Below are 27,840 nucleotides of genomic sequence, written 5' to 3' on the forward strand. Positions count from 1 at the left end.
CTGATTCTGAGGGCTGCTACAGCATATGCACGCTCCTTGTCTGTCTCCCAGGGCAAGCTTGTTAACATTGAGTCGCCTCTTTGGGGAACCCATAATTTAAGGCTGGTGCTCAACTCTCTGGCTTGACAGGGTGTTGATTTTCTGAAAGAATAATGCTGCCTGGGATGTTCCCATGTGGAGCTGGGCTGATCCAGCTGCAGAAAGTGCTGACATCCCTGTCGGAGGCTGGTCACCAGGTGCTTGGTACCTGGTGGCCGTCCTCCTTCCAGAGCCCTCTCCAGTCCCATCGGCGCCACAGGCTTCACCTAACTGTTGTCCATGGCTGGCACAGCTCGGGCAGCCGGGGCCCTGCCCCACTTGGAGAGCAGACCGTGCTACTGTAATGACTAACGAATACAGTCACAGTACCTGGCCGTGGGGCCAGCTGCCTTTCTTATGTTCTTTACTTTCTCTACTGGAGCAATCCTTGTGTGCCGGCTTCTCCTCCTCCCCTTCCTGCCCGGGAGCAGCCCTGCAGCTGGTAATTGCATCTTCAATTGCAAAGCAATAAAAGGTTTATATAACAATAACTAGCTTACCACGCGTAAAATTTCAAGTTAATATGATTAATGACAGTATGTAAACCTGTGTCCATGTGAGATTTTATTTTAAACAGAGCCTGAATAAACCAGATCATCTTTATATCAGCTGTATACTAGAAACACTTGACATTCACATTTATATGGGAAGAGAAAAAATTGGCTTATGCGGGAGTATTGGTAAATGTGCTCGTTGCCTGCTTCTTCATACCGGTTGTGGGAAGTGTAATTCTGAAGAGGTCTGTGTGTAACTTTTTGTTTCTCTACAGCTAATCATCTACGGAGTGATACCCAAATGGAAACATGGTAAACATCTTTTTTTTTGTTGTTTACTTCAGAGAAATATTTATACTAGAGGGTGGGGGGGAGAGGGGGCAGTGGAAGTCATGGAGGCTGCCTCAGAGCTAAAGCTTTTCTGGTCATGTCAGCTTACGTGAGAGGGAAAGAGAGGATCCAGATAGCACAGAAACAGTCATTATGAAATGGCAGAAAAAAAAGCAGATTTTTATTCTTCCAGCAGACCTGACATAGATTTTGCGGTAACAGGAGGAAAACAGAGAAATGCCAAATCTTCTAAGTAACTTAGTGTGATTTACCTTCTTTGCCTCGTGATCCCTTGCCATTTCAGAAATTTCAAGGGAAAATTAGTTTTACCTTTCAGGGCAGATATCCTTTGGGAGTGGGAAAAAAGACTTTGAGAGACCCTGCTTTATAGGGAGAGCTTCTAAATAAAATGTGCTGTGATTAAAACCCCTGTGGAGCCTTCAGCAAATACCAGTACAGCCCGTGTGGGCAGCATCCTTGCTACTTCTGAGCCAGGCCCCATAAATACGCTTTTAGGTGAATCCTCTGTCTTTGCTTTGTCGGTGGTTGTTCTGGGGGGGGTGCGTGTGTGTGTTAGGATTTGTACAGTAAAATTCACCCTGGGAAGGTTTGTCCCCCAGAGAGATTGTCGGTAACGATACGTTTGAGGCCGAGGTACCACCTAATGCTGAGGCGGCTTCTCCAGATGCAGGGAGGAAATAGTTTGGGATTGGGAAAGAAACTGGCCGTCAGCCTTGGTTGGAGCTCGTCTTGCTCCATTTCCTCCAGCCTGGAGCCTCTTCAGCTTCCCCGACCACTACCGGGGTGGCTGACAGCCTTGCGTGTGTGGCAGCCAAGGGTGAGGGGGAGCCGGGTACCCGAGGCATGGAGAGGTGGCCCTGCCAGGGAGAAGTGGCCCTGCCATGGCAAGGTGCTCCCGCTGGAGGAGGCAGCGGCACGGAGAAGGGCAGGGAAAGGCAGGACAGGGCAGCTCACCCGAGGCCGGGCTTCCTTGCTGGAGGAGGGTGGGATCGGGGAGGGTGGGGCAGCAAGGGGAGATCAGGGATTTGTTTATTCAGCTTGCATTTGCCTTCAAATTCTTACCGTCTACGTACATTTTTACTGAGGCATCCCAGGGTTCGCTTTTGTTACTGTATTTCAATAAATGACATGGCTAATATAAACCAGATAACGCTGAAGGGGAAAAGAGAAATTCAGCAGCGCTGGAGGCTTAGCTCTGCTCTGAGACAGAGAATCGAGTCCCCGAACAAAAGGGGTTTATCGCAGAGGTCTTCTCCATTTGTGTTGACAGCAATGGTGTGCTGGCGAAGGAGAGGAGGCTGCAGTTCCACCAGAAGGGGAGAAGTATGAACTCCACCGGCTCTGGAAAAAGCAGCGCGACTGTTTCAAGGTAAGAGAGAGCTGTGCTTTGAAGGTCATGGCACAGTTCAGTGGAATTTGGCCGCATTTTGCTGGCAAAACTTACTTCTTCTGTTCCTCAGTTAAATGGACTTGGCTTGATTTACGTGCTTTGTTGCGTTTAGTAGCTGAGGAGAGAATTTTCATTTGGCTGCTTGAAAAACTGATACTTGTTTTTAGTTGTGGTTTGTGGTAAATACTAACAAATGGGCCCAAACATTAGAAATGTCTGAAATTTTAATGACATTTTAAAATGGGAGCTCTGCAGAATGAGGGCTGACTTTATAAATTACAGGATTGGATCTGAGATGTGTCTGGGCCGACACGTCTGGTGATGTGAACCAAAACTTCAGATGTAGAGATCTCCACAATTACTTCCTTAAGTAGACTGAGCTGTAGGAGTCAGAAGTTCGATAGACCAAGCTGGCTACTGGGCTGAATTAGCAGTTGGACAGAAGAGACTGGGTCTTAAAAAGACACAAGTAGATAGTAAACATCTTTTCATTTGTCTAGTGTTTCTGAATTACTGGAGCTTTATGAGGAAGATCCTGAAGAAGTGCTCTATAACCTCGGATTTGGAAGAGATGAACCAGATATTGCTTCAAAAATTCCAGCAAGATTTTTTAATTCATCATCATTTGCCAGAGGGATAGATATCAAAGTGTTTTTGAATGCCCAAATACAGCGCATGGAAGTGGAAAATCCAAATTTTGCTTTAACAAGTAAGTATGTTTTTGAAGCAAAGTTTATTTTTAAGTTTTTGAACTATGTAAACAACCTCTAAAGAAGGTGTATATCTAGTGTTCTGGCAAAACCCCTTTACAGTCTAAAGGCCAAATTCCATCCAGAATCCATAATAAAACTCTTGTTTGGTCTTAAATATGGCAAGAAGTGACCATCAGTGTTGTACACCTGGGGGTGAGGGGAAGGGATTTATAGTGGGGGAGAGAAATGAAAGGCATCCTGTAAGATATAGTGCCTTCTGGTTTGTATCATTTCTGCTTCTTGCTCCTAAGCTTGCCTCCTGTTGTAGCTTTAGAGCACTGAAACAAATAGCAGTATCTGTCTTTTTCTTGTGTTCTTCAGTATCTGGGTGGGATTTTTGGAATCTGTCAGCAGCAACCTACTTCTGTAGTTGTTGAAATCTGGGTCAGTATTTCTATTGACTTGGACAGGAGCTTTGTTAGGTCAGTAATGAGCGTTGCTGAAATGAGGGCATAGCTGAAATGTCCTCTTGTAGTTGTAGATGGAGAGAGCAATGCGAGTAACCCTTTTCTTCCTAGCACTTTGTAAATTAACTTGCACTTGTGTACCTGTGTCCCTTTTTTACTTTGTGAAAGCTTTCCTTGCTGTTCTCCTTGCACATTTACCAAACATTCTTGCGAAGTTTTTTTCCATTTTTTCATACTGTGTGGTATCACTCATGTTACAGGACTAGGCAGTGTTCAGTCATCCTTTGGGACCCTTGATATAAGTAGGAGGAGATTTGGGGGTGGGTGGAGGTAATGATGAAAATTCCCTCTTCAGATATGACGAAAGAGCTGTCTCTGAGAATTCAAATCATCATGTGGAGATGGATCAACAGGTCTGGGATGTGATGACGGCAAACATCCTCATAAACTCTGCCTTATGTTTTGTTCTCGTGCAGGTCGTTTTCGTCAGATTGAAGTGCTTACTACTGTGGCCAATGCTTTCTCTTCTTTGTATTCTCAAGTCTCTGGGACTCCTTTGCAGAAAATTGGTAGCATGAATTCAGTGTCTTCCAGCAAAGAGGCATCCAGCCCTCCCCCTTTAAATCGCAGCAACACAGCCAGTCGGTTAATGAAGACCTTGTCTAAGCTCAATCTGTGCGGCACACAGCAAGCCGATTGCAGCGGCTGCTCAACTCCTTCACCAGTTGAAAAAGGGAAAAGTCCAGCTGAACCAGGAAGCGAGGAAAATGATGTTAAAAATGAATCTAAATTACCAAAATACTCTAAAAAGAAAGACTCCCCCTCTTTTTTGGCTACTGTAAAAGAGGAGATAGCTAGTAGTCAGACAAATGCTGCGGACATACGTAAACCTGCAAACCTTCCTGCTGGGACTAATGATCAGCAAGAGCATACTGTGCCTCCAGCAGATGTGCAAAGTGGCAGGCTGGCAAGTGCCCAGGATAGACCGTGTGAAGAATCTGGTCTTTTGGACTCGCCAAGCCTCAGCAGCAGTTCCAGCACATCCAACAGCAGTGCCTCGACGCAAAGGCTGCCCGCAGCATCGCCAGGTAGAGACCTCTGCACTCCCCTCGCAAACCCATCCATAATGAATCTAATGCTGCAGCAGAAGGACTCCTTTGAGATGGAAGAGGTAGGTGGAGATAGATGACTTTGTTTTGGCATAGAGTTTACATAACTTGCTGGCTGCCAGCAGAGGAATGTTCTCTCCGGTGTAGCTGACAGTGTTTTCTCCAGGAATGCTTTAAATTCTCTGAGTGATAGGACAGTTGTCGCTCTCTCTCGGTAAGCTGCTCTAATTGACCCTTTTAATGAAATAACTTGCTGCTGCTGCTGCTGCTGTTTTGTTGTTCCTGAGAGTCAGCAGGAAAGTTCTCATTCTTTTTTTCATCGAGCTCAGGTAATTGCAGTCACTGGCAAAACTACTAGGAACTTTTCCTGTGGAAATAGATCTAGGTTTGCCTTTATGTATATGAAAGCCTTTGGTTTTAAATTTTTACTTTGCTTAAATTGCTAACTGGAAATCTTTATTTTTGTTGCCTAAAAGTAAACTCACTTTATTATTTGATATTGATTGAGGATAAATACTCAATAATTTGTCGATGGAGCAAGAGTGTTGTTGCATGAAAGGGAAAGGGGCTGTCAAGTAGGTTGAAGTGCTCATCTTGTGCAACTTTTGGTTTTGATGGCAATCTACTATATGTTGATTTGCTTGTTCTCTGGAAATTAGCACACTGAAGGTTGCTGTTTGTGCCTTTGGCGATAGCTTAGTTACACATTCCGTGCTAGCTGTCTTTTAATTTCTTCATAAATGCATGTATCCATTTTTTGATTGATAATTGTCACAAAGGGATTTTAATTCCTAGGCTCCTGTAAGTGATTTGTTTATTAGGCTAGTAAACGCACAGCCTACAAATTCAGGAATGCAATTTTTTGCATAGACTCACACCTTGAATTGTAAGATCTGCCTTAACTTAACTCAGCAGGTGTTTTTGTGGACACGTTTCGAAGTGGCTGTTGTTAACAATTCAGCAGTTAACTTTTTTATCTATGTGAAATAGATATGTAAAATGAAGGATTGTGATTTATTTGGTGAAATGAGTGAAGAAAGCAAGTGAATAGAAATCCCCCAGAGTTTTACAGCGAATGAGGAAATGATGATTTAGTAGATCCTATGTCTAGTGTTGTATTGGCACTACAGGCTTTTGAGGCTCCTCTAGATCAACTAACATTGTAGCTGAAGGCACTCATTATATAGAAAAAGGTAATCCAGCCTCTCATAGTTCCTGTGACTTGTTTGTGCCTCTGTGTCGTCACTCACATGTTGTGTGGCCATCTTCTGAATCAGAACCAAGGACAGTTTAGAGGGGAAAAAGAAACCCAATGTGTTTCGATTTATTTATTTTTCCTGGCTTAGTTTTCAGCTGGATAATTTTCTTGATCCAGTTTGTTGTGTAGCTGCACAAATGTTTGTGTTGGCACAATGGGAGGGGTCTGAGTGGCAATGCATTTTTCTATATTCTTGATAGCTGGACCGGTTTCACGTATCCCAGAGGAGAAATCCATTTTTTGGTACTCTTGGGCAAAATTGAAACAACTAAGTTAAAAAAAAAAAAGAGGAATTTTCCTTCAGAGTAAGTTGGACTGTTATGACATGAAGAAGACTTGCCAAATTCTGCACAAGGCAAATGCAATGGGTTTGCAAAGTTTTGGTTGACACACTTTGCAATGATGCCAGTGCATAAACACAGCTGTTTTGGCAAGATGACGTGTGATGTGGGATGGGATTGTGATGAATTTTTGTTTATGCAATATAATATATATGTTTCAACTGCCTTCAGATCCCTGGGAGGGAGGGATTCAGTTTTGTTGAAGAAACTTTAGAACAATGCCTGGCAGCGTGATTTTATTTTCGTGCGTCTCTAAGCAGGGTATAATGAACAATAAACCGTATTAGAAACAGTGACAATAGCTCCTCCCCCCATTTTCCCAGCTTGGCTTGGAGTGCATTCATATGTGTAAGAAAGATGACAGATATATCAAGGAAGCTCTTTCCATGCTTACGAATGCCTTGGAGGTTTAAGCGCCCTTCGGAAGTCTGTGGCTGTGAAGATAGCTAGTGTGGGAGTGAGTCAGGGCAGGATTTCCCCCAAACACCCGCTCCTGAGGTGGCCAGTTACAGTCCTGAAGGTCATTTACCAGCGTCAATATTGGCTGAAGGGACAGGGAAGGAGAGGGTTGTGCTTCTGCGCGCTCGTCAAGCGGTCCCGTGCTGCGGACACAGCTGGGGTGCTGTCTCCCAGCCAAGGACAGGAGGAGGGTATTTAGATGAGAAGAGGCTTAGCTGTTGGGAGGCTGCAAATTTAGCCATCAGAAACTGGGAGATTTGAGAGAATCAAGACACCTTTCCTGGAAGGCCAGTCTGATCAAAGGGCCTGTAAGATTACTTGCTGTTCCCTTTTTTTTTTTTTTTAAAGGTACTTTTCCTAAATTTAAATGGTGAGCCCCTTCTATGCTCCCCTGCATTTGGACAAAATAAGCTTTTACTCCTTTGGTACAGCCTTCATCTCCTGAAGGAACAGAAGCCTCTTGGTTTATTGTACAAGAGTAATGCTGTTCACTTACTAATGGTGAAAAGTTCAGGCCAAGTACTTCTCAAAACTCTTGTAATTAAGAAAATGCACCCTTGTGGCTGCTATACACATATTGATGCAAATATAGCTGCTTCTTTAGCCAAACACTAATTTGGGCTTAAAACCATCAGTATCCTGGTTTTGCATTTTTAAGTTTATCAAAAATGGAGATGAAAATTTCATTGCTTGGTAATTTTGAAATTAGGCAGTCAGCCCATTAGAAGGAAGGGTTGGGGGTGGTAGTTGGATTGGCATTTTTGTGCGTGTAGACTTGCATGTGAACCATTAGGATTTTTTCTGTAGCACACAGAAGAGAAAACATACCCTGGCTTTTGAATTAAACAAAGGCCTCCCTGTTGAGATTTTAGGCATATTCCTTTCATTGTTTGAACGGTTGTCTGAGAACTGCTTTCTTAATAAGGCTTTGTTTCACAAAGTGATTAAGTAATAGGATTAATTTTCATGTAATTTTAAGTTTCCCGGTTGAAATCTGCATGGCTCTGAATGCATTATCTTCCTTTTTGTACTGGAAGGCACAAGAAGTATTTCCATAAGTCGGGGCGCGGTGAAGTCTGGAGTTGGTTCTGGCAGGGTCTGGGTCACTCTGGAGGATTGGTGGCTTGTGGGAAATACTTGGTAGGGCAGCAGATGACAATCCTTATGTGCTGACCTCTTGATATATTTTTCTAAATGTATTTTGCTTGTTCTTTACATTCAAATGAGGGGCCAAGAGTGCTGAATGAAAAAGACAGTGGTAGTGTAAAGGTGGTCAAAGGTATTTTCACACAATTATTTCAGTCTTCTGTCAAAGAGGAGCTGAGAACTCTCAGTAGTGTCTCAGGATGCAATTTCCCAGTCTTTTTGCACAATGAATGTAACCAGAGGGGAGCCCTGTGCTGTGAATGAGAGGTGCTGTCCTAAGGATCACGGTTGTCCTACAGGGGCATTGCTGAGTACCTGATGAAGTAATACTTTGGTTCAAGGAGATACGATTTACTCCCTCAATCATTATAGGCTGTTGGACTGGAGAAAAAAAACCCAATAAACGCCCCACCCCGCATGTGCAGTGTGTATAGCTTGGGCATTCTTAAGCACAGGAACATATTCCAGTTGTCCTGACAAAATATTCATCTCTTCCTGATAGATCCAGAGTACAGAGGGGGATCTACCGCACGTTCCAGCTTCTCACCAGCTGGCAGTGACCAAGTCAAGGAAAGGTGAGTAGACTTCAACTCCCAGGAGGCAGCAGTCTGCTGAGTGTCCTTCCCTCTCTGAAATGCTGATTCAGATATTTAAAACTTCTAAAGTTTCTTTCCTCTTTAGAAATAAAAAAGACCTGGGTTTCTTTTTCAGCTAAATCACAGAACATTACTGCAAAGTGGCAATCAAATTACAGGCAAGACAACAGCCCTATAACCTCACTGGCTGTTTTCACTTTTGTACAATTGATGATACCTCAGAGGAACTGAAATGTTAATTCAGATTGTATGGGATTTTTTTTCCCTCACAGATCCTGTAATTTAAGATAGCCATTTAAACTAAAATTACACTGTTTTAAACCTAAATTGCATGATACATCCAGCTTTTTCCTATGCGCTACTGCTCCATCTGCAAGCTGGCTGCACAGAAGACTAGTGTCTCTGCACCCACATGGAAATTGTAGTCCTTCACATGGCGAACTCTGTGCACTGGCTCTTGTGGCTCACTTAGTTTGTGCTTTCATCTCAAATTCTTATTTATGTATTTTATGGCTTGGTAGAGGGACAAAGCTGATCTTTAAGTTCATTTTGTGATTGTTATTTTGCCCAACATTGGCAAGTGAAGTCTGTTCTCTAGCTGTTATGTGTAATTAGAGAAGAAATAGAGCCTGTTGGATTTAGTGAGATGCTTAGCTGCAATGCAGTTTCTTGGTGAAACAGGACTAGTATCTCTAGATACTAAGGAGAGGCAGAAAAACCTGTTTAAGAAACAGAGATCATCTTATTTGCCTTTTCACAAATGAACTGACAGTCTTGTGAACTGTCAGCTGAATTGCATTAACATGGTTGAGAATGCTCTGGACTAAGCACTGAAGGATAATGCCTGGTTATTAGGGATAGCTTGTGCTACTAGTTCAGCAGTGTTTCGCACAACACAGCATTGCACTCGCTAGTCTTCCTCTGTTACAAACACAGGCCACCAAGGAGGACCACCAGAAACTGCATCTCTAACTGTTCCCAGCATTTCTCCCTTGGCTGTATTTTAAAGTTCATGATTACATGCTTTACGTGATTACGTGTAAAGAGATGCACTCTTTACAGGTCAAGTCTCTTGTTTGCCTGGCCTCAGCAGTTTCAGAAAGTTGCTTTTCAGAGAAAGGCAACTTAAGGAACCAGGAGCTGCAGTCAGGGAGGAGAAAAATACATTTTTTCATCTTCTGAAATGCTAATTTTGTGGTTTCTGTTACCAGTGGCTATCTTACCCTCTTCTTCCTCCATGCAAGGAAAAAAAAAGTCAGGTGGTCCTGTGTGTACCAGCAGTTCTAGCAATGGGTCTTCAGTATGGCAGAAGCGGGGCATGCTGGCTTTTGTTTTCCAGATAGTATGTCTCACCCATTTCTGAATACACTTGGCACAGATTAGTGATGACAGTTTGTTGTCATGCAAGTATTGCCTAGAGTTTTCTATGACTTATCTAACAAGGATGTCAATGCTGATGGAAAGCTTGCACATTTGCTAAAAGTTAGTCTGAGGCCAACATTTTATTTCACCTGGGAGATGTGGAAAGCTTAGGACTTTGTTCTATATGGTTTTCAGTAAAATTGCCAAGAGGGAGAGCATTTGGTGGAGAACTTATCCAAAATGTTAAAAATAACTAAGTATTCAATTGTTTTTTGCAAGTTGTCCAACATGAGACAATGTAGAGGCCTGTCTTCTCAGAGAGTGGGTGTTCACCAAGTTTGAAGGCATCCAAAGTTAATGGTCACTTATTAAAAATGCTGGCCATTGTGTCTGAATGTAAAATGCCACTCTCACTAGCAATCTCTTGAGGTGGGATCAGCATGAAATTCAAGCACTGGTCTTCTGTTGCAATGTGATTTCAGTTGATGATCCTCATACAGACCCACCTCTTTCAGTGGTGTTGGCTCTACTGTATATAAGCACCCATAAACAAAAAATTTGTTCCAGATGAATGCTTCCCTGAAGGAATACATTTGTACTCTTTTTTCATGTAGGTGTACTTCTGTGTCAATTAGCAGCATTAGTGCTGTTCAGTACAGACTGTTAAAAACCTTGCAGTGTCATTTTACATCTACACAGAGGGCTGTGGATGCTTTCTCTGACATTTACAACAGTTTGTAAGGCATTTTAAAAGGTCCTATAATAAGATGTGAAGTATTTGAATTAAAAAAAAAAGTCTCTTTTTTTGAAATAGTCTGTACACTTAAGACATGCTTGAACAACACTGAGTCTACTGCTGCTTAGACTCCTTATTAAAGCATGTTTCTCATTTCAGATTAGCTTTGTTTATAAGTGGTAAGCTTAGATTTTCAAAGTGGCTTGCAAATGATTGCTTTGCTGTCATACTGTCTTTGTTAAACACTTTATAGGGGATACAAAGAATTCTGTATTGTATTGACTAGCTTGATGTACTTTTTAGGTCTTGTCTTCCAAACGGTACTGAACTGAACTAGTTTATCCATTATGCCCAAAACCAGAATTCTGTTCTTTGTTGTTGCAAACCTCAAATGTAGATGTATTTTTGTGCATGGGTTTTTTTTAGGAACGCAGTAGAGAAGAATGAAAAGCTTCAGTTGCTTTGCACTGTAAACATACAGTGCTGCTAAATGTCCACTATAAAAAAAACTTATTGCGAAGTTATCTGGAAGGAAGGTTTGTTAGTTGAAAAACAAAATTCTTCCTGACATATTTATACGGCAGCAACTTCCATTCCAAAAACGCGCAACAAACAAGACAAATATAAGTACAACGCGTAGAGAACAAAGTATTCTTGAGGCATTGTAATTTGTGAGTGTCTGGTGGCTGACATCAGTGGCTCTGTGAAATTTTTAATAGCCACAAACCTGTTTCTTTTAAGGAGTCTGACATTGGTAGTCAAAAGCAGTGATTAATTTTGAAAATTTAGTTCTTGAAAGTGAAGAAAGCACATCATCAGCACTTCCTGTCCTTAATATATTATTGTATTTATAGCTCTCTGTGGGTGCAGCTCCACAGGAGATTGGAGATGGGGGAGTGAGAAGAAAACATTTGGAACAAATTTAGTGTTTGTGGGAGTCGTGCTTATCTGTCCAGAAGCTAGGAAATCCCCAGGGACTCTGAAGAGTTTCAGCAGCAGGGCTCCCTACTGGGCTGGTTTTGGCAGTGCTGGAGTGCAGGGTGCGATCAATATGGGGAAAAGGGGCAACAGATATTTAATCCCATAATGGAATAGTTTATAGCTAAGTTGGGAATGTCAATTTATTAATAATTTTGTGAAATGCAAAGTGCATTAGAGCTTTGCCAATACTGCAGGTACGAGAAACATAGATGTTACTAAAGCTTCACGGGCAGTTTCCACGTATTTCTCCTCCTCTTCTGTGTGAGCAGTCAAGTGACGCAGAAAGTGTAAGACAAGTACCTGATGGGACTGTTTGGATTAGTAAGACTGACAGTCCATTGGTAGCTGAATATTATTTTACAATAGGTGAATTATTCCATTATTTGATAGTGATTCTCTGATAAATCTATGCTCTCATGTTTTGTAAACCGCAGGCTTGTTTTTTCATCATCTGTTCTTGTTTAGAACTTTGTCAGCTTATTTGATATATTTCTGAATACCCACATTTCTCTGGCATGTATTCAGTGCCTAAAAATATTTTTATTTTTTTATACAGCTTAAAACAATAATCCAAGGGGCATTTTCGTTTGTGCTCTGTTTAACTGGGACGTGAGTTTGATTGTTCCTTCTGGTTTTGTTCATCTTGGCTGGTTCCTTTTCCCACATTTTCCTTGTTATGCTGCCTCTGGTCAGCATCATGCGGTGACCTTTTTGCGGAAGGTACAGTTGCCTTAGTGGGGGTACGCAGGGCAAGGGATGATCGCAGGTTAGCCTCTACAACCCAGACTGTGGTGCTGAATTTTCTGCATTCATGGTGAAGAGAGGGGAGCCATATCTCATCACAACCTCCTTCTCTTAAGACTCTCCATTTGGCATTTTAATCAAGATGCCTCCAGGAGGCATTTTAATCAAGATCTGAATGTAACTCTTTAGCTTCTTTTAAACATGTTTTCATGCTTTCCCTTTGTCTGCTTGAAACTGAGACACATCCAGGTGCCATAGAGCAGGTTGTACATCTGGATCAGTAGTTGACAAGGAGGGTGTATGCCATTATGTATCAGTATATCCCAATGTACTAGTTGGCATTTCCAGTCTTTATAGAGCCAAACCTTGTCATTTCACTACTGAAGTAGTAGAGATTCCTGTTCTTTAAAAGTTTTTACTGAATTTACATGATAGTGGTATAGTGGAGAACTGTGAGAACTTGCAAGAGACAAGGGTAAGGTGGGGTAGAAAAAGACTACTCATACTTACAAAAAATGTCTTCTCTGATTTGCTTTAAAACGTTCAAAAAAAATCCTAGCAGCTCTGCTACGCAGAAAGGAAGGGATGGCTGTATTAAAGGGATGTCTCCTTGGGTGGAAACAAGGCAGTCTGAATCTGTTCATGCTGTGCTAGTCTCTTGCCATGGATAAAGACAATGAGGCAGGCATGAGTGCCTCCGCTCTAGACTGACCAGTTGTCTGGCAGTATCTGTCATGTAAGGCTGTCAAAGCATGTGTGTAAATAACAAATGCTGTAGAAAATGATCTAAGACATTGATTTTTACTTTAGTACTGTGTCTCCAAGGAGGCCACGAATTGATTTGAGGAGACATATATATATGTGTAATTTTTTTATAGCTGAAAAGGAAATATTGACTGAGAAGGAAACAGAAAGGCAGGTCAATATTTTTCTAGAGCAGTAATAAACTTCATGCACATGAAACCAGATGCCAGTACACACACTGGTGAATTGCTTTACCTGAACTAGTTGGAATCTCTCCCCTGTGGCTAACACTTTTACCAGTAGTGCTTTTTCCTTTTAAATTAAAATTCACCGAGTAGGCAAAGAGACAGAGAGGAGGCCAAAGTAGGTGACTATTCACCTTGGAGGAGGTGGCAGCTTCCCACCAGCCTCAGCTGGAGTGGCAACCTGTTCGTGGCATGCTCTTTCAGCCATATTAATTGTATCGGGCAGTTAATAAGAGCTAGTTCAGTTCTCAGGGAAGTAATTTCCATTGTCTTTACTGGGAGCTGGGTGGGGATGTCTGTCTTGAGGTAGAAAAGTTGTTTATCATCGCAGGATATTGTGGCTACCATGATAACAGGGCAGCAGCACAATTTGAAAGGCACTCCCTAAAAGCTGTGTGAAATCGCTGATACAGAAGTTTAACAGGCAGTTTGCCTCTCCTGGTGTTCACAAGTTTCTGGGCCTGTGCAGGCTTTTATTTCTGTGTTAATGAAATGTTCATCAAAATTACTACCAAAAAAAATCAGTTCTGAATATCCAGCAGTTTCAAAACAGTTTTCATAATGCATTCCAATGCATTGAGCTGTGAACTGGGATTAATTATATGATGACAGTTAAGTGGTTGAAGGAATGCGGGGCAAAATTCTGCTTTGAGCCTCCGAGAAGATAGCAGCGAGCTTTCGCCCCAGGGTGAAGAGGAGGAGGAGGCAGGGGTCTGGGGGCTAGAGGCCACTGTGGTCTCATCCCATCTCCAAGCTTTTACACTTCTGCAGAGAACTAGAGGTGAGATACAGTTGTTGCCCACGCTGCCATCTGGCTAAGCAAAATGTTTATGGTGCAGTAAGGTAAACTCCATACTTGGTGAGTGCCTCCTGTGTCTAGTAGGAAACAATATACGTGCAATACTGTACTATAGAGCTTGCTGAGATCTCCTTGAAAAGCAGCTTTTCCTCTGCTTGCACCAGAGGAAGCCACTCCTGGGTAGCACTGAGGATTTTAGAGTCTCTTTAGGCTATTTTAACACTTACCTAATCTAAGTAGAAAGGAAGAAGCAGGAGGATCTTATCTTTCATGTATAAAATGAGTGCTGGGAATGTGCTTTGGCAGATTGCCCGTCGATGTGTCAGAGATGTTTTGTATTTGTCCGCTAAACCAGCGGAGGACCATCTCTAGCAGTTCTCCGAGTCCTGTGCATCACTGTCTCTGCTCATGTGATGCTGTTCTGGGTGTATGGGGTGGTGTAGGCTGGCAGGAGACAAGTGATCTCCTTTATCTCCGTGATCAGGAGGGATGGTGAATTTGTACGTGTCAATACAAAAGCAACTGTTCCACTGCCTGCATGTGAATTAACCAGTGATTCAGTTTTGTGAAAGGAAAACTCCAGCAGTGGCAACATCTGCAGTGTGGGGTTTTTTCCACAGTACAGGAAAGAAAAATGTAAAAGATGGTTCCTTTTCCACCACTGCTTGAAGTTTCACAAGTAGGGCTTTGCATGAGAAGAGGTTTCGCTCGAAACAAACAAGCTGTTTCTCTGTATTGTTCAAAGTGGAACTTGAAAAGAAATTGTGATTATCCACTTAATGCTACTTTGATGTAAAAGGAAAGCGTGTATTGAATGTGATTGGGCATGAAAGGTTGTGATTTGTAAAGTAATTATGGTTGGGTTTTGCTTGTTTTAAGCAGATCAGCTGTTACGGACCGCGAGTCAGCACTCTGACAGCAGTGGCTTCGCTGAGGACTCCTCCACAGATTGTTCTCCATTTAATCAGCTTCAGGTAAGGTTCCCATGCTGTGGTTAAAATATTACCAATTATTGTGGGATGGTAGGGACCTGGGGAGGGATGTTGGTGTTTGACTGTTATTGTGACCATCAGTCTAGATGCTATAAAGCTTCTCATTTCCAGAGCTGGACCTGCAGAATCTCTTACAGAACTGTGTTAAAATTTTAAAGCCTTTCTGGTAGGATAATCTGGGTATACTTGGGCCTGGAATAAGCAATAAGTTCAGTATGTCCTGTTTGCTGTTTCTGGTGTATCTTTTCTCACTAACCGAGGCTGCAGAATCACAGTCCATTCCTTTCATGACTGCAGTGGGTAGAGATTAAGGTAATGAAAGAATATAGCTTTTCTGCTGATCATTTGATTTCCTGTATCATTTTTGCCTTCCCACTCATTTTCTTTTGCATATTTTTCTATTTTTTTTTTAGTTAACAGCTGACAGAAAGTGAAAACAATTTCATACTAACTTTACTGTGAAGGTATACTAATGTCTAGTTGATCTTGAGCTCCCACACTCTTTCTAGTTCTAGTTCCTTTGATCTCGGTCCCAGAACTTACCATGATACTGACCAGAGACTGCATGTCTTAGGGGAGGCTTTTGTTCTGGCATGGTGCTTAGGTGTCTGCTCAATACACACATTTGCTTAACATTGTACCTGTTATTTAGGAGACGTGTTCTCTTGCCTCTCTTAAAACATTTGCACAGGAATAGCCATGATTCGGTTGGCCTGTTAATCAGCCAGAGAAAAGTCTTGAGTTGGATCCTGGCCTCAAGGCCATCGGTTAGCTGTCTGGGACCTAAACCACAGTCCGGAGGAATACAAAGATGGGAGTCTGGGCACCACCAGTAATTTAATTTCTGTGGCTTGCAGCTGCTGAACGTTTTTTATGCTACAGTATGTTTTTTCCCTTGTGGCACACCAAACATTTTTAAAGCTGTTTGGCACTTACTAGAAAGAGATTCCCACCTTCCCCATCCATCAACATTGCTTTTCCATTTTGGTATTTGTATTCCATGCTTTCCAGTTTAGTAGTTTTTCAACTGAGTACCAAAATGAAAGCCAAGACAGTGTGAGTCTTTGTGTCTCCCTTAAACACCAGCTTACACCTTCCAAGAGCAAAAGAGTGAACAAAGGAAGTCATGAGCCTGAGTCTCTGTAATGAGCATAGTAGTCTGAGATACCGCTTCTGCTCTCTACTAAACTGGGATTACACTGAAGTTGACAGGCATGTTAGAAGGAGTCTTAGGTTAGAGTTGCTCACTCCTGATCTTTATATTGGTTGCAAACTGATTAAGAGTCCATTAAAAGCATGTTGCAACCAAGTGCCCCTTCGCTGGAAGACTGGTGGAGTTTGTTTTTGTTGGCTGTAAAGGGATGAGATTTTTCTGCTTTCTATTATGCTGTTTTGAAAAGATGTATTGAGACTGTATGAGATTTGTGCCATGGAGTCGCTAGGCTCTCTTCTGCCACCTTTGCTGCTTTATTCAGACCAAGTGCTGAGCTGAATTCAGAAAATACGGGTGAATGATGAGACTAGGGGAAATGAGAACTTGGCAGCTAGTGAAGAGAACCTGTGAAAAGAAGATGAAGGGGATACAGAGGGGTGTATATTGTTTCTTAAAAGTATGGTAAGTTAGTGCCATCTACTGTTAAATAATTGACTCTAGCAGCCATAGCATTGCTCTGAAACTCAGGAGAAAACTCAAAAACTGGAACCGTATTGCCTTTCATCCCTGACATCCAAAATAAAGATTTCTAAGGGAGATTTTTGCATTAAGATGGGATATTCTGCAGGGGAGTTTCATGTTACCAAAGAAGTGAGAAGAATTCTCCATCCAAGTTCTCGAAGTTTCGCTTGCCTGACTTGCAAGTGAACAATGTGATGGAGGATTAGAGACACAGATATGCACACGTGTAGCACACCTAATTTCACCTAGATACTACTATTGCCTGACATACAACATAAGTAATCTCTGTAGAAGAAACTCATAGTTAGTATCCTAATGGCAGTGAGAACTGCAGAAATTAGAGATGGGAAAAGCTTCTCTAAGTTTCTAATTCATGCGTTAGCTATGGTAAACTTACAAGACTGTACTTTATAACACATATTCTTATAAAAATGTCTTGTCCACTTGTACCGGTCAATCAGGCCAGCCTAAGCAATGTGCTTTGTAATCCATAGATCTCTTTTTTTTTTCCCTTTCTCATGGATGCTTTTCCTGCCATTTGTTACCTATTAAATTAGCCTCTCCCTCATACATGTGCTCTGTTTTAAACTGTGATATAGAATGAAAAGGGGAAGAAATATTAGGAGAAAGAAAGGGGGGATGGGTGTAATAGTATTGGATGCAGTTTTCAATAGAGATTAGCAGCCTAATGTGAGATTCCCAGTCTCAGACAATTCTGTGACTTAAAACAGGCCAAGTCTATAGGCAGACTGGTTTTCCCATTCTTAGTGTTGTCCTGTGACACTAGTTTCACTACGGTCTGCAGTTCTCACTTCTCTGTATGCATTCCCTAATACCACCCTTTGTTTCAGTGCTGACTGTGAACCTTTATATACGGGAGGTGCCCTGCTATCCCTTTGTCATTGCTGCCTAAAATACTAGCATTTCATTCTTTTACTCTGCTGCCACTTCTGTTCTTCTGGAAATAAAGACTTTATTGTCAAATCAAAGAAGTGTGTGAATAGTTTGCTTTTATTTTTTTAAACCATCTCCTTTTGGTGCCATACTTCAATGTGCTTCTAACCTCTCTGACACTATGGTTTCTTTGTTCTCCTTCATTGTTTTTCTTGCACACTAACTACATTTTGTATTATTCGTTCTGCTCCCTACCACAATGCCCAATGAATATGGACTTGGACTCTTAGCCTGACCCCGGAGAAGACAGTAGTTGAGTCTCCAGTATGTTCACCCCTTTGCTGGCTCGTATCTTTCCTAGGTTCAGGAGTCTTTGCAGGGCATGGGAAGCAGTGCTGACAGCTGTGACAGTGAGACAACCGTGACATCGCATAGTGAGGAACAGAAGACACCAATAGCCAAGGAACTGCCTTGTTTCAGTAAGTTTGAGGAAGAGGAAGATGATGATGATGATGATGATGATGACGACGATGAAGAGGATATTATATCTCAAGTAGAGAGACGAAAGGTAGGGGCATCTTCTGAGAACAGAAGGAGCGAAGACAGAAAAATTATTGACTATGAAACTGAACAAAATCAAGCAGGAGAAAGCAAGTCATGTCATATATCAGAGACAGTCCAAGGAGAGGTCAGCTCTAAAGAGGAAGACATTTCCAGTGAGCAAAAAGAACTGGACCTGCTGGAGGAAGGCAGTGTGTTTGAGTTCCCACAGTACCATACGCACCATATCCTCAAGTCGATGGAGTCTCTGGAAGGTGGCAGCTCCTCCCCATCGTCTGTGGACAGGGTTCACGTCGCCTTGCAAAGAGCCGAGATGAGGATCATCAGCACATCTGATTCCAGGGCCGGACGCACCCTGCTTAAGTCAAAAGATCTCCTGAGGAAGCAGAGACTCTGGTTTGCTGAATCAGGCTATCCTCTAAGGCGGTCTCAGTCTCTCCCAACTGCATTGCTGAATCCAGTGAAAGTGGTATCCTCTGTGAATGTCCAGTTAACTCCAGGAAAAGAGACTCTGTGCAGTCCTCCTTCTTTTACCTACAAGTACACACATGTAGAGGAAGACGAGAAACCAATGTCTGAGAACGACAAAAGCGAAGGTGAAGCAGCCGCCAGCCAGCCAGTGTGCAAATCCACACTGTTCATTGCACCTTTGTCCTCCAAAAAAGAAGCGCCCCAGACTGGGCTCAACAGACTGTCCGAGGAGCCCAGTCCCACTAGGGTACAGAGCTGCCCGCTGCACACGCCAGCACACATGTCCCAGTCAATGTGCTCCCTCCACTCCCTCCCTGCCGAGTGGCAGGACAGACCGCTCTGTGAGCACGTGAGGACGCTGAGCACCCACAGCGTCCCAAGCATCTCTGGCTCTTCCTTTGGCACCTTGCTTTCCCCCTTCAGCTGTCCCTTCTCTCCAAGGCATGCTGGATTTCCGCATCGACCTCATGCCGTCAACCCTCCCTCCACCGTGGAGATGCAGCTGCGCAGGGTCCTGCACGACATCAGAAACTCTCTGCAGAACCTCTCACAGGTAAGAGAATGCCAGATTTTTACCTTGGGCAAAGAGGCTTCTTATTTTATCCTTACAAAAGCAAAATGTTAATCTGAATATTCCTTTGCATAGTGCAGCAGATCAGGAAAAAATGACATTTTGTGCAAGTTTGATTTGCTACTGTTTTAGGAGCTTCTGTTTAATGTGGCAAATGATCATCTCTCCAGTGCTCCACTATTTTTGCATTTAATTTTTTCTTGTTGCAGTTGACCCAGAATGATTTTTGATTTTTTTTTTTTTTTTTTTTTACTTATGGTTATTATTGGGTAGAAGGGAGGAACAGTGTACTCTTTATCAGCTATTATTTTAAGGTGATAGCCATTAGCTTTAGATTTGAAAATACATATTGACAGTCCTCTAACCTCTCTCTTGTCTTTGACATACTTCCCATCCAACTGATAAAAATTTATTTTTTTCATTGCAAGTCCCGTGGCTTCACTAATGATGTCAGTGATGATGTCTGTTGCATATACATTTCTGTGCTGTTTCATGCCAACCTTTTGCATGTTCAGCTCTGGAGCTAGTCAACATGATCCTGAAGTCATCCGTCTTTTATTAAGAACCATTTTTGTCACAGTGTGTGAAATTTTGTCCATCTCATCACTCAGAGAAAAAATGCTTTAAAATGCAAGTGCTTTTTTTTTACCGGTTTCTGCCACACCTTCTGCTTTTTCCCTCCTGATTGCCAGCTGTCCCTCCTCTGCCATCCCTGTACTGCTCTTCTCAGGCGGTGATCCAACTTAGGAGCCTGCAAGCTGCTGCAGGAGGCTACGTGGGCAGAGCAGACTTGATATTTGTTTATATATGAATGCATGAACACTATTCAGTTGTAAAGCTTCAACAATTTCTGTGGGTTTTACCCAAGAACAAACATGTACCTGCCTGCACCATATTGCAGGTGGTAGCCTGTAGTGGGCTTTTTTAGACCCCTGTTGTTCTGTTTTATTTTGCCACTTGACAAAAGTTAGAAGCTAGTCCATCCTGACTTTGGTTATATCAACTGGCCTTGCTTCTTAGAGCAAGCTTAGGTACTGGGACACAGCTCTGCAGCAGAAAGCTGCGATCAACTGTGTTTTAAGTCAACCATTCTTCAAGGTAGTGGATGGTGTGCCTGGGAGTAAGCATTTGCAGAATTTAACTTTCTTTGTAAAATCTCCTCTTGGGAACCAACTGCAGCCTTGATATGGGTAAGGTTACAGTGTGCTACAGCACTTCTATCACTTATACCATGATGAAGAAGTCTCTGTATTACGTCTGGAACTCAGGCTCAAGCTGGTTCAATTAAAAAAAAATTAGTGTTAGAAGGGATAATAATATCTCCTAGCCACTTGTTCTACTTCCAGCATAATTTCTCTAAACTAGTTCCATTTTGGGGGCTTGGTCCTTCTCATTATGGAGGTTTGTATGAAAACGTCTTGCTTACAATACACAGTTCCCTGGTGCTGCATTTTCCTACAGCCAAAATCCAGTTTGACATGCAGCATACTCAGCTGCAAAAGAAAAAGTTGAGATGCTTAAAATATATGATTCTGATTTTAGGAAGGAATAAAGAGGATTAGATAAATTCCTGATAGAACAGGGAACAGAGAAAACTGGGAGAGGAAAAAAAATACATCCCCTTGATGTGATCATGTTTGAGCAAAACTCCTCTGGATGAATGGACATGCTTCAAATTTTCCATGGCGTGTCTATAGTCCTTTGAATTCTTTCAAAATTACATTGGACAAGCTGTCTTTTTCACGTCTGAAAAGGTGAACGTTTTTGCTGTTTCCACTGTTCTTTGTTGTACCATGTCTCTACATGTAACAGCCCCTGAATTTTATCTGGTTGCTCCATGTGTTGATGCAACATGCAAATAGAAATTCTTCAACACCCTTGTTTTCGTGAGAGGTCATTAGCACGTAGAGGTCTTTGGATGTAGGCAATGTAGTGAGATTAAAAAACAAAATCAACAAAAAAACCCAAACTAAGAACTGAGCAAAACCCCACAGCAAATGTTACTGTAATCATGATTTGAAAATGGCACACTTTAATTTGCTCAGTTCTGTTTTCTGTTTTCTGAGTTCTTCTTTTTATCATTAGCTAAGACAATTGAGACACTCAGTTTTCAGGCGTAACATGCCTGCTGCAGAAAAACTTAGCTTTTATTCCTACTTACTGTGTCAGACAGGATTAATTTGGTTTTTCACCTGCAGCACATTTGCATTACAGAGCTTTGGTGCACATGCTTCAGTTAAGAGCTGGCACTGCTGTTTTGCAAGGTTTCATTTTCCTGATACAATATTTACATAAGTAGCAGAAATTGCAGTGCTGGCAAGGTTGTGTTTTAACAGTGGCTGCTGTCGGAGTATCTGCGCGTTTGGGAAGATGAGTTCATGAAGGGGATTTCTGACATTCCCATTTCAAATTCCTTGTTTTTTCCCTAGTACCCAGTGATGAGGGGTCAGGAGCTTTCAGCGGCCACCGGTTACACTACTCAGAGATCATCCATTCTACCTCTCTATGAAGTAAGTGACCCTGTTCACACAGTGGTACTTAGTCAAAATAAAACACAAAGAAATGTCCTAAATGTGTCACAGATTGTGCTTTCGGCAGTTCCCTATCTTTGCTCTCAAGAGATAACAGATGAGTCCATCCTGCAAATAACATTAGAAAGGAATTAATCTAAATACGTGGAAATCCTTTCATGTGTTTGCTTGTATGATACATCTAAAAATGTTGTTTTCTTGAATTATTGTGAGTTCACAACATACAGCCTCTGTAATACTCTGGAGTTGCTGAGGTTCTGCTTGACTCAAAGGGCACATCTGGGCAAATGTGGTTATAGGATCCAAATTTATTTTAATTCAGTTTTTCCATGTAATGCATTATTATCTTCTTTTATTTTTTTTTCCCCAGAATACTTTCCAGGAGCTACAAGTGGTAAGGCGAAATCTAAACTTATTCAGAACCCAAATGATGGATTTGGAATTGACTATGTTACGTCAACAGACAACAGTTTATCAGCACATGACAGAAGAGGAAAGGTAGAGTGATCTTTTAAAAAAAAAGAGAGAAAATACTCTGGCATTTCAGGAAATGTGTTGCTGCGCCTGAAATCAGAGAAAAAAAATCTATTCATTTCAATTTGATCAGGGTTGGAGCTGAGTTTTTGCCAAAAACTTGTTTATTCTTTTCTTCACACTTCTTCATTCTAGAGTTTTTTCCTCTTTGTTTCTTCTAATCCCTGTTTCTCATTGATTTTTTTTTTCTTCATCCTTTCTCCAAAGTCATTTTACAGCTGTGGATTTTAAGGACTTTTATCATAGGTACTTGAACATAGGATATTGGGGAAGCCTTAAAGATTTTTCAGCTTAGATTCCCCTCCCATCTTTGTAGATGTAAATAAAGAATGAACACTGTAGCATTCAGATGCTTTTCCAACTTACAGTGGCCACTTGGCAGGCTACAGATGGTATTCATATTCTGGCTGTGTGTGTTGGTGCTCACCATGAGTTGCAGCAGCAGTTGATCTGGAACAATTTTCAAAATGGCTTATATATTTACTTTAGTTGAATCAGCTTTTGACTAATCACTTTAAAAGCAAATACGTTTGAAATCAGTTGGCCTTCTTAGACAATGGCGTCCTGGCCAAAATGTAGCTGTGGCTTCTTGGGAATCTAGGACCACGGAGGAGAAGTAATATGCGATTACTGCATTGCTCTGTGATTTTTGTTGTTCCTGATTTTAAATTAGATTTCATTAGACATATGTATAAATGCAAATTTCTTCTGCTTGCATATACGCAAGCATTTAAAGCTAAAATTTTTCGAGAATGTTCTGTGATACACTTATTTTGTTTAGTTTTCTCCATGAAGTGATACATATTTTCTATAAATGGAGAAAGACTTTTGTTCCATCTAGGCATTCAGGTAATTCTTCCATGAAAGAGGAATTTTCTGTGTTCCACTTTGAATTCCCTCATATGAAGTCCTTCACTCATGGGACTGTCCTGCTCAGTTCCCCCTTTGTGGTGTGCAGCTGAGTGCAGTGAATGCCCTTGTTCTTTTTGTGATGGACTTGGTATAGATACGAAGCTGATCAGCTACAGGGCTTGAGAAAGTCTGTCCGCATGGAGCTACAGGAGTTAGAGATGCAGTTAGAAGAACGTCTACTTGCTTTGGAAGACCAACTGAGAAGTCTGCACATGTCTTCGCCTTACAGACCTCAGACACACGTCGTAAGTATTACTTTTGCAACAACATTATATGTTTTCTCAGTGTAATGTTAGTAACTCATAACTGTTACAACTCCTACAGTGGGATGATATCTGGGGAATCTAATGATGCTGTGTGTATTATCAGGGGTCATATTTTATTATTTTCAGTCAGTGTTTCATCTTGAGGATGTGTGAATAGAGGAACTTCCTTAGTGTTAATACAGAATCACAGAATCATTAAGGTTGGAAAAGACCTGTAAGATTGTCAAGTCCAACCATCAACCCAACACCACCATGCCCACTAAACCGTGTCCTGCAATGCCACATCCACGCGTTCCTTGAACACCTCCAGGGATGGTGACTCCACCACCTCCCTGGGCAGCCTGTTCCAATGCTTCACCGCTCTCTCAGTAAGGAAATTTTTCTTAATATCCAGCCTAAACCTCCCCTGGCGCAACTTGAGGCCATTTCCTTTTGTCCTGTCGCTAGTCACTTGGGAGAGGAGACCAACACCCACCTCACTACAGCCTCGTTTCAGGTAGTTGTAGAGAGCAATAAGGTCTCCCCTCAGCCTCCTCTTCTGCAGACTGAACAACCCCAGTTCCCTCAGCTGCTCCTCATAAGACTTGTGCTCTGGACCCTCCACCAGCTGCGTTGCCCTTCTCTGGACATGCTCCAGCACCTCAATGTCCTTCTTGTAGCAAGGGGCCTAAAACTGAACACAGTATTCGAGGTGCAGCCTCACCAGCGCTGAGTACAGGGGGACGATCACTTCCCTAGTCCTGCTGGCCACACTATTTCTGATGCAAGCCAGGATGCCATTGGCCTTCTTGGCCACCTGGGCATGTATCAATACATATCTTCTGGGGTTTTAGGTCTGAGATTTCAGACCTCTTCTGTCAGTGCTTTCTTCTTTTTCCTCATCGTGACCCTGAATTCCTACAGTTTTGGTAGGTATTGCTCATATCTAAAATCCTTGGGGGATGGTGATGGTCTTTCTGGAGTTTCCTTACACTGATTTTCATACTTGTGAAATGAGGGCAGAGAGATGATAAATGCACAGTGTTTCTCTCCCAAGAAATGGGGTGTGCTTCCCCTCTAGCTCTGCCAATCCATGGAACAAAAACCCAGGAAAATCCCATTGTCATCTTCATTTTTTTCCTCCATTGCCTTTTGTAACTCCTTCAGATGAGCATGTGGCTCCCCGCCAAACAGTGGGAGAAGCTCTGCTCCCACAGACGCTCCCCAGAAGCACAAGAGGGGAGATAAAAAAGACGCTTGCATATGTTTATTGGTGGCATGGTGATATACTTTCTTTTCTTTTTCACTCAGCGGAAGACTGTTCCTCTTTTTTCCTGCTGCAATTCTGTCATCGGCCAAACAAAAGAAGCACAGTCGAAAAGTATCATATGTTCTTCCTGGGTTTCATTCCTCTCTTTCAGCCAATCTTCTTCTGTAGAAGCAGCACAGGCACAGGCCACATCTTCCTCTTCTGTATTTTGTCATGGGAAAAAAATTGAAACCCAACAACAGGAAAATATGGTAGTATTGTGATCCCAAGCCAAACTTGCATTCTTTGAACCATATAAATATCTTTTTATTTGTAAATCCTTTTATAGAAGAAGGCCAGCTTTAAAAATGACTGAAATAAACTTTCTCCAACCAGCTTTGCTTCCTGTTTCCAAGTTTCTGCTTTTACAGAAAGTTGTCTGAGACACAGCATGTTTATATATTAGCTTCTGACAGCTCTAAAAAAATTCTCAATCTATTAACTTGACTTAATTTTTCAGGGTATGTATGGAAGCAGAAGCGCTGATAATCTATCATGCCCTTCTCCATTGAATGTCATTGAACCAGTAAGTAATTGTTGCGTGCTGTATGTTTCACTAAGAAAAAGAACCAGGAAGGGATTTCTTATAAGAGATTGCGGGAGATTCATTTTACACATAATCTTGGAAATACTTTACTCACTTGAGTAGTTCTGTTGAGAACAGCAGCATTTTCCCTTAAGCAAAGTTAACCATAGGTATAAGAAGCTGTGAAGTCTTGTTTGTTTTTGAGAGGAATATGTAGAAGTAAGATGTTGTTTGCATTTAGTTGATACCATGACTACATGGTGAGTTTTCTAGGCAAAATTATTTCTTATTTTTCTGTGCATTTTATGCTACTGAAAACAAGTAGTTCAAAGACTGCAGAAAGGAAAGAACAAACTTGAATTGTTTTAGTAAAGAAAAACAAAATCAAGCCTTTACGTGTGTCTCTGTCAAAGGCTCTGGCAGTATGCATCTGTATTGCAAAAGTCAGTGGCTTGGGGAACTGCCAGAATTCGTATTTGTGTTGGCTTTCAAAAAAGTCCATTCCTTTTTATGATCCTCTTTGTTGCAGTCATAAAGGCAATATATTTATTTTACAGCTGTATTTGTTACATGGAGGGAATGAGTAAGTGATTGAATAAATAACAAGAAAGCATAGTTGTGTCTGTATGTGACTTTTTTACATGCTTATTCAGGACTGTTTCTTTTCTGAATCCTTAGGTCTCCGAACTTATTCGAGAGCAGTCATTTCTGAAGTCTGAACTAGGTTTAGGACTGGGAGATCTTGGACTGGAAACTCTCCCAGCAGAGGGTACAGAGTCCATATTCTCCCATGGAAACTCTGATTCCTCTTCAGTGTGCTCCGGTCATGCAGGTAGAAAAGCTGGTGTTGGATCCTCTGAACTAACAGGGAAGTCTAAGAGTCAAAGCAAGAAGTTATACCGAGCCTCTGTTGCCTTAACACCAACTCCCCCGGTGAGAGCAGGTGCTGGACAGCAGGTAGAAAGCTCCGAGGAGCTTGCAGACTCCAAGCCAGAGGTGGAACACAAACTTGAAAAAGTCCCTCTCGTGCCTTCGGTTGATGAAATCCACAGAAGCGTGGAGCAGGAGGAGCTGCAGCAAGTCATACGGGAGGTGAGGAGGGAGGAACTGGGATCTAGGATGTTTGAACAGTGTTTACTGAAACTTAAAGACAGGCTATCTGTAACTCTTGGCCACTGGGGTTTTCTCTTCCCTCCCAAGCCAAGACTCCATACTGTTACTGTACTATTTCTGAAGGCTTAGAGCTTGTCACTAGTGGTCAAGCCACAGTTGTATTCTTGTGCAAAGCAGTAGATGTTTTTTCAGTAATAGTGGTTAGCGTGTAAATTAATAACTAGTTGCTACTATAAGTCTGGGTGAGAAAGAATTTGCCATCTCTACTACTTGGTTAAGCAGCAGTATTTCAGATTCCCAAGTGAAAATTTCTCTGTCGTGTTTGCTTGCTAATGTGCCAGGTTGGAGTTAATTTGATTGATGAAATACTGTTTCTGAAATAACTTGGTAGTAAATGTCAAAAATACTTTCCCAGTCCCTCTACCCCAAACCACTAAGGACTGGAGGAGTGTAAATGAAGCAAGCTGAAGTCAGATGAGAAGTTATTTCAGACTTTAAGACTGATGTTGGACCAATGCTGTTGGACTAGTTTTATTGTCAGTCAATGAAAGTGAAGGGTGCTTGGTTATTTTTCCTGTAGGCCAGGGCCAGGTTAAAAAACAGGACTAAATCTGCATGTTTTGTTTGTCCATGGCATGACAGAAAACCTTATGGCAAGTAGTATAAATGGGAAAAAGAAGCAAAAGAAACTTCTTGTTCTCAAAAGCAGTGCCTGTGAGAAAGGGGAGCGAGCTCTCTGCTGTAAATACAGAAATGGGGATTGAGAACCCGTGGGTTTTATTCCCTCTCCATCACTGGAGAAGGACCACTTAGCTGAGAGTCATTGGACCTTTAGCCTTTAGCTCATCCCTTGAAGCTTTTGTATGGCTCTGCCATAAGCCACACGAAAGGCCAGGAGAGGTGTCATGCTCAGGAATGTACAACAGGCCAGGCTGTAACACTGTGGTGCCATCCAGGTCTGCTTGCTTTGAGGCTGTGAATAGCTGGAACCAGCTTTGCCTTAGCTTTGCCTTTAAAACAGATGAGAGGCAGGCTGCTCATCTCATGATAAAACAGGAGCTGTGATCCCAGAGGAATCTTTTGCCACACCTTCTCTCCTCTTCTCTCAGTGCAGAAAGAGGCAGAGTGTACTGGACCATAAGGTATCCTTTTACTCATTGTCTGACCGCAAGACTCTGCTTTGTCTGTCTCTGCAAAGTGGAGGTGTTTTCTTCGCTGACTCACTGTGGGCTTTGCTATGCATAGGCACTTTACACTTGCACAGTGAGATTTGTGAAGCAGTAGAGCATTACTAAGGAGTGTTCTTATGGAAGATGATGGCTGGAGGCATGTGAAGATACTTACTTTGTTTACCTTTGGGTAACTCCGTAAATAACCAGAGCTGAGAGTGCAAAGAGTAATGCATAGCTACAAGCATTAACCATCAGTGAACTGCGGGTGTTAAAAGAGGATGAAGTTTGGCAGTGAGGTGAGATGGAGACCAGCTTTCAGTAAGTAGCCTCATGATGCTGAAT

At 42.0% G+C, this 27,840-nt stretch overlaps 1 protein-coding gene across 2 annotated transcripts in view; it reads left to right on the top strand.

Annotated features, from left to right (window-relative positions):
• The window catches only part of ITPRID2 (ITPR interacting domain containing 2), a 42,756-nt gene that overhangs the window by 8,622 nt on the left and 6,294 nt on the right, over positions 1–27,840 (top strand). The window contains exons 3-15 of one of the 2 annotated variants that reach the window (XM_059820386.1): positions 848–884; positions 2,194–2,292; positions 2,814–3,022; positions 3,949–4,643; positions 8,288–8,360; positions 14,875–14,966; positions 17,915–19,138; positions 21,586–21,666; positions 22,058–22,185; positions 23,228–23,378; positions 25,148–25,213; positions 25,892–26,045; positions 26,157–26,305. In XM_059820386.1, the coding sequence (XP_059676369.1) occupies positions 848–884; positions 2,194–2,292; positions 2,814–3,022; positions 3,949–4,643; positions 8,288–8,360; positions 14,875–14,966; positions 17,915–19,138; positions 21,586–21,666; positions 22,058–22,185; positions 23,228–23,378; positions 25,148–25,213; positions 25,892–26,045; positions 26,157–26,305 (3,158 nt within the window). Of the gene's footprint in view, positions 1–847; positions 885–2,193; positions 2,293–2,813; positions 3,023–3,948; positions 4,644–8,287; positions 8,361–14,874; positions 14,967–17,914; positions 19,139–21,585; positions 21,667–22,057; positions 22,186–23,227; positions 23,379–25,147; positions 25,214–25,891; positions 26,306–27,840 lie in introns of both variants that reach the window. The other variant, XM_059820385.1, reaches the window with a different exon arrangement.

Source organism: Gavia stellata, chromosome 8 (genome assembly GCF_030936135.1).
Source record: "Gavia stellata isolate bGavSte3 chromosome 8, bGavSte3.hap2, whole genome shotgun sequence".
Classification (NCBI taxonomy): domain Eukaryota; kingdom Metazoa; phylum Chordata; class Aves; order Gaviiformes; family Gaviidae; genus Gavia; species Gavia stellata.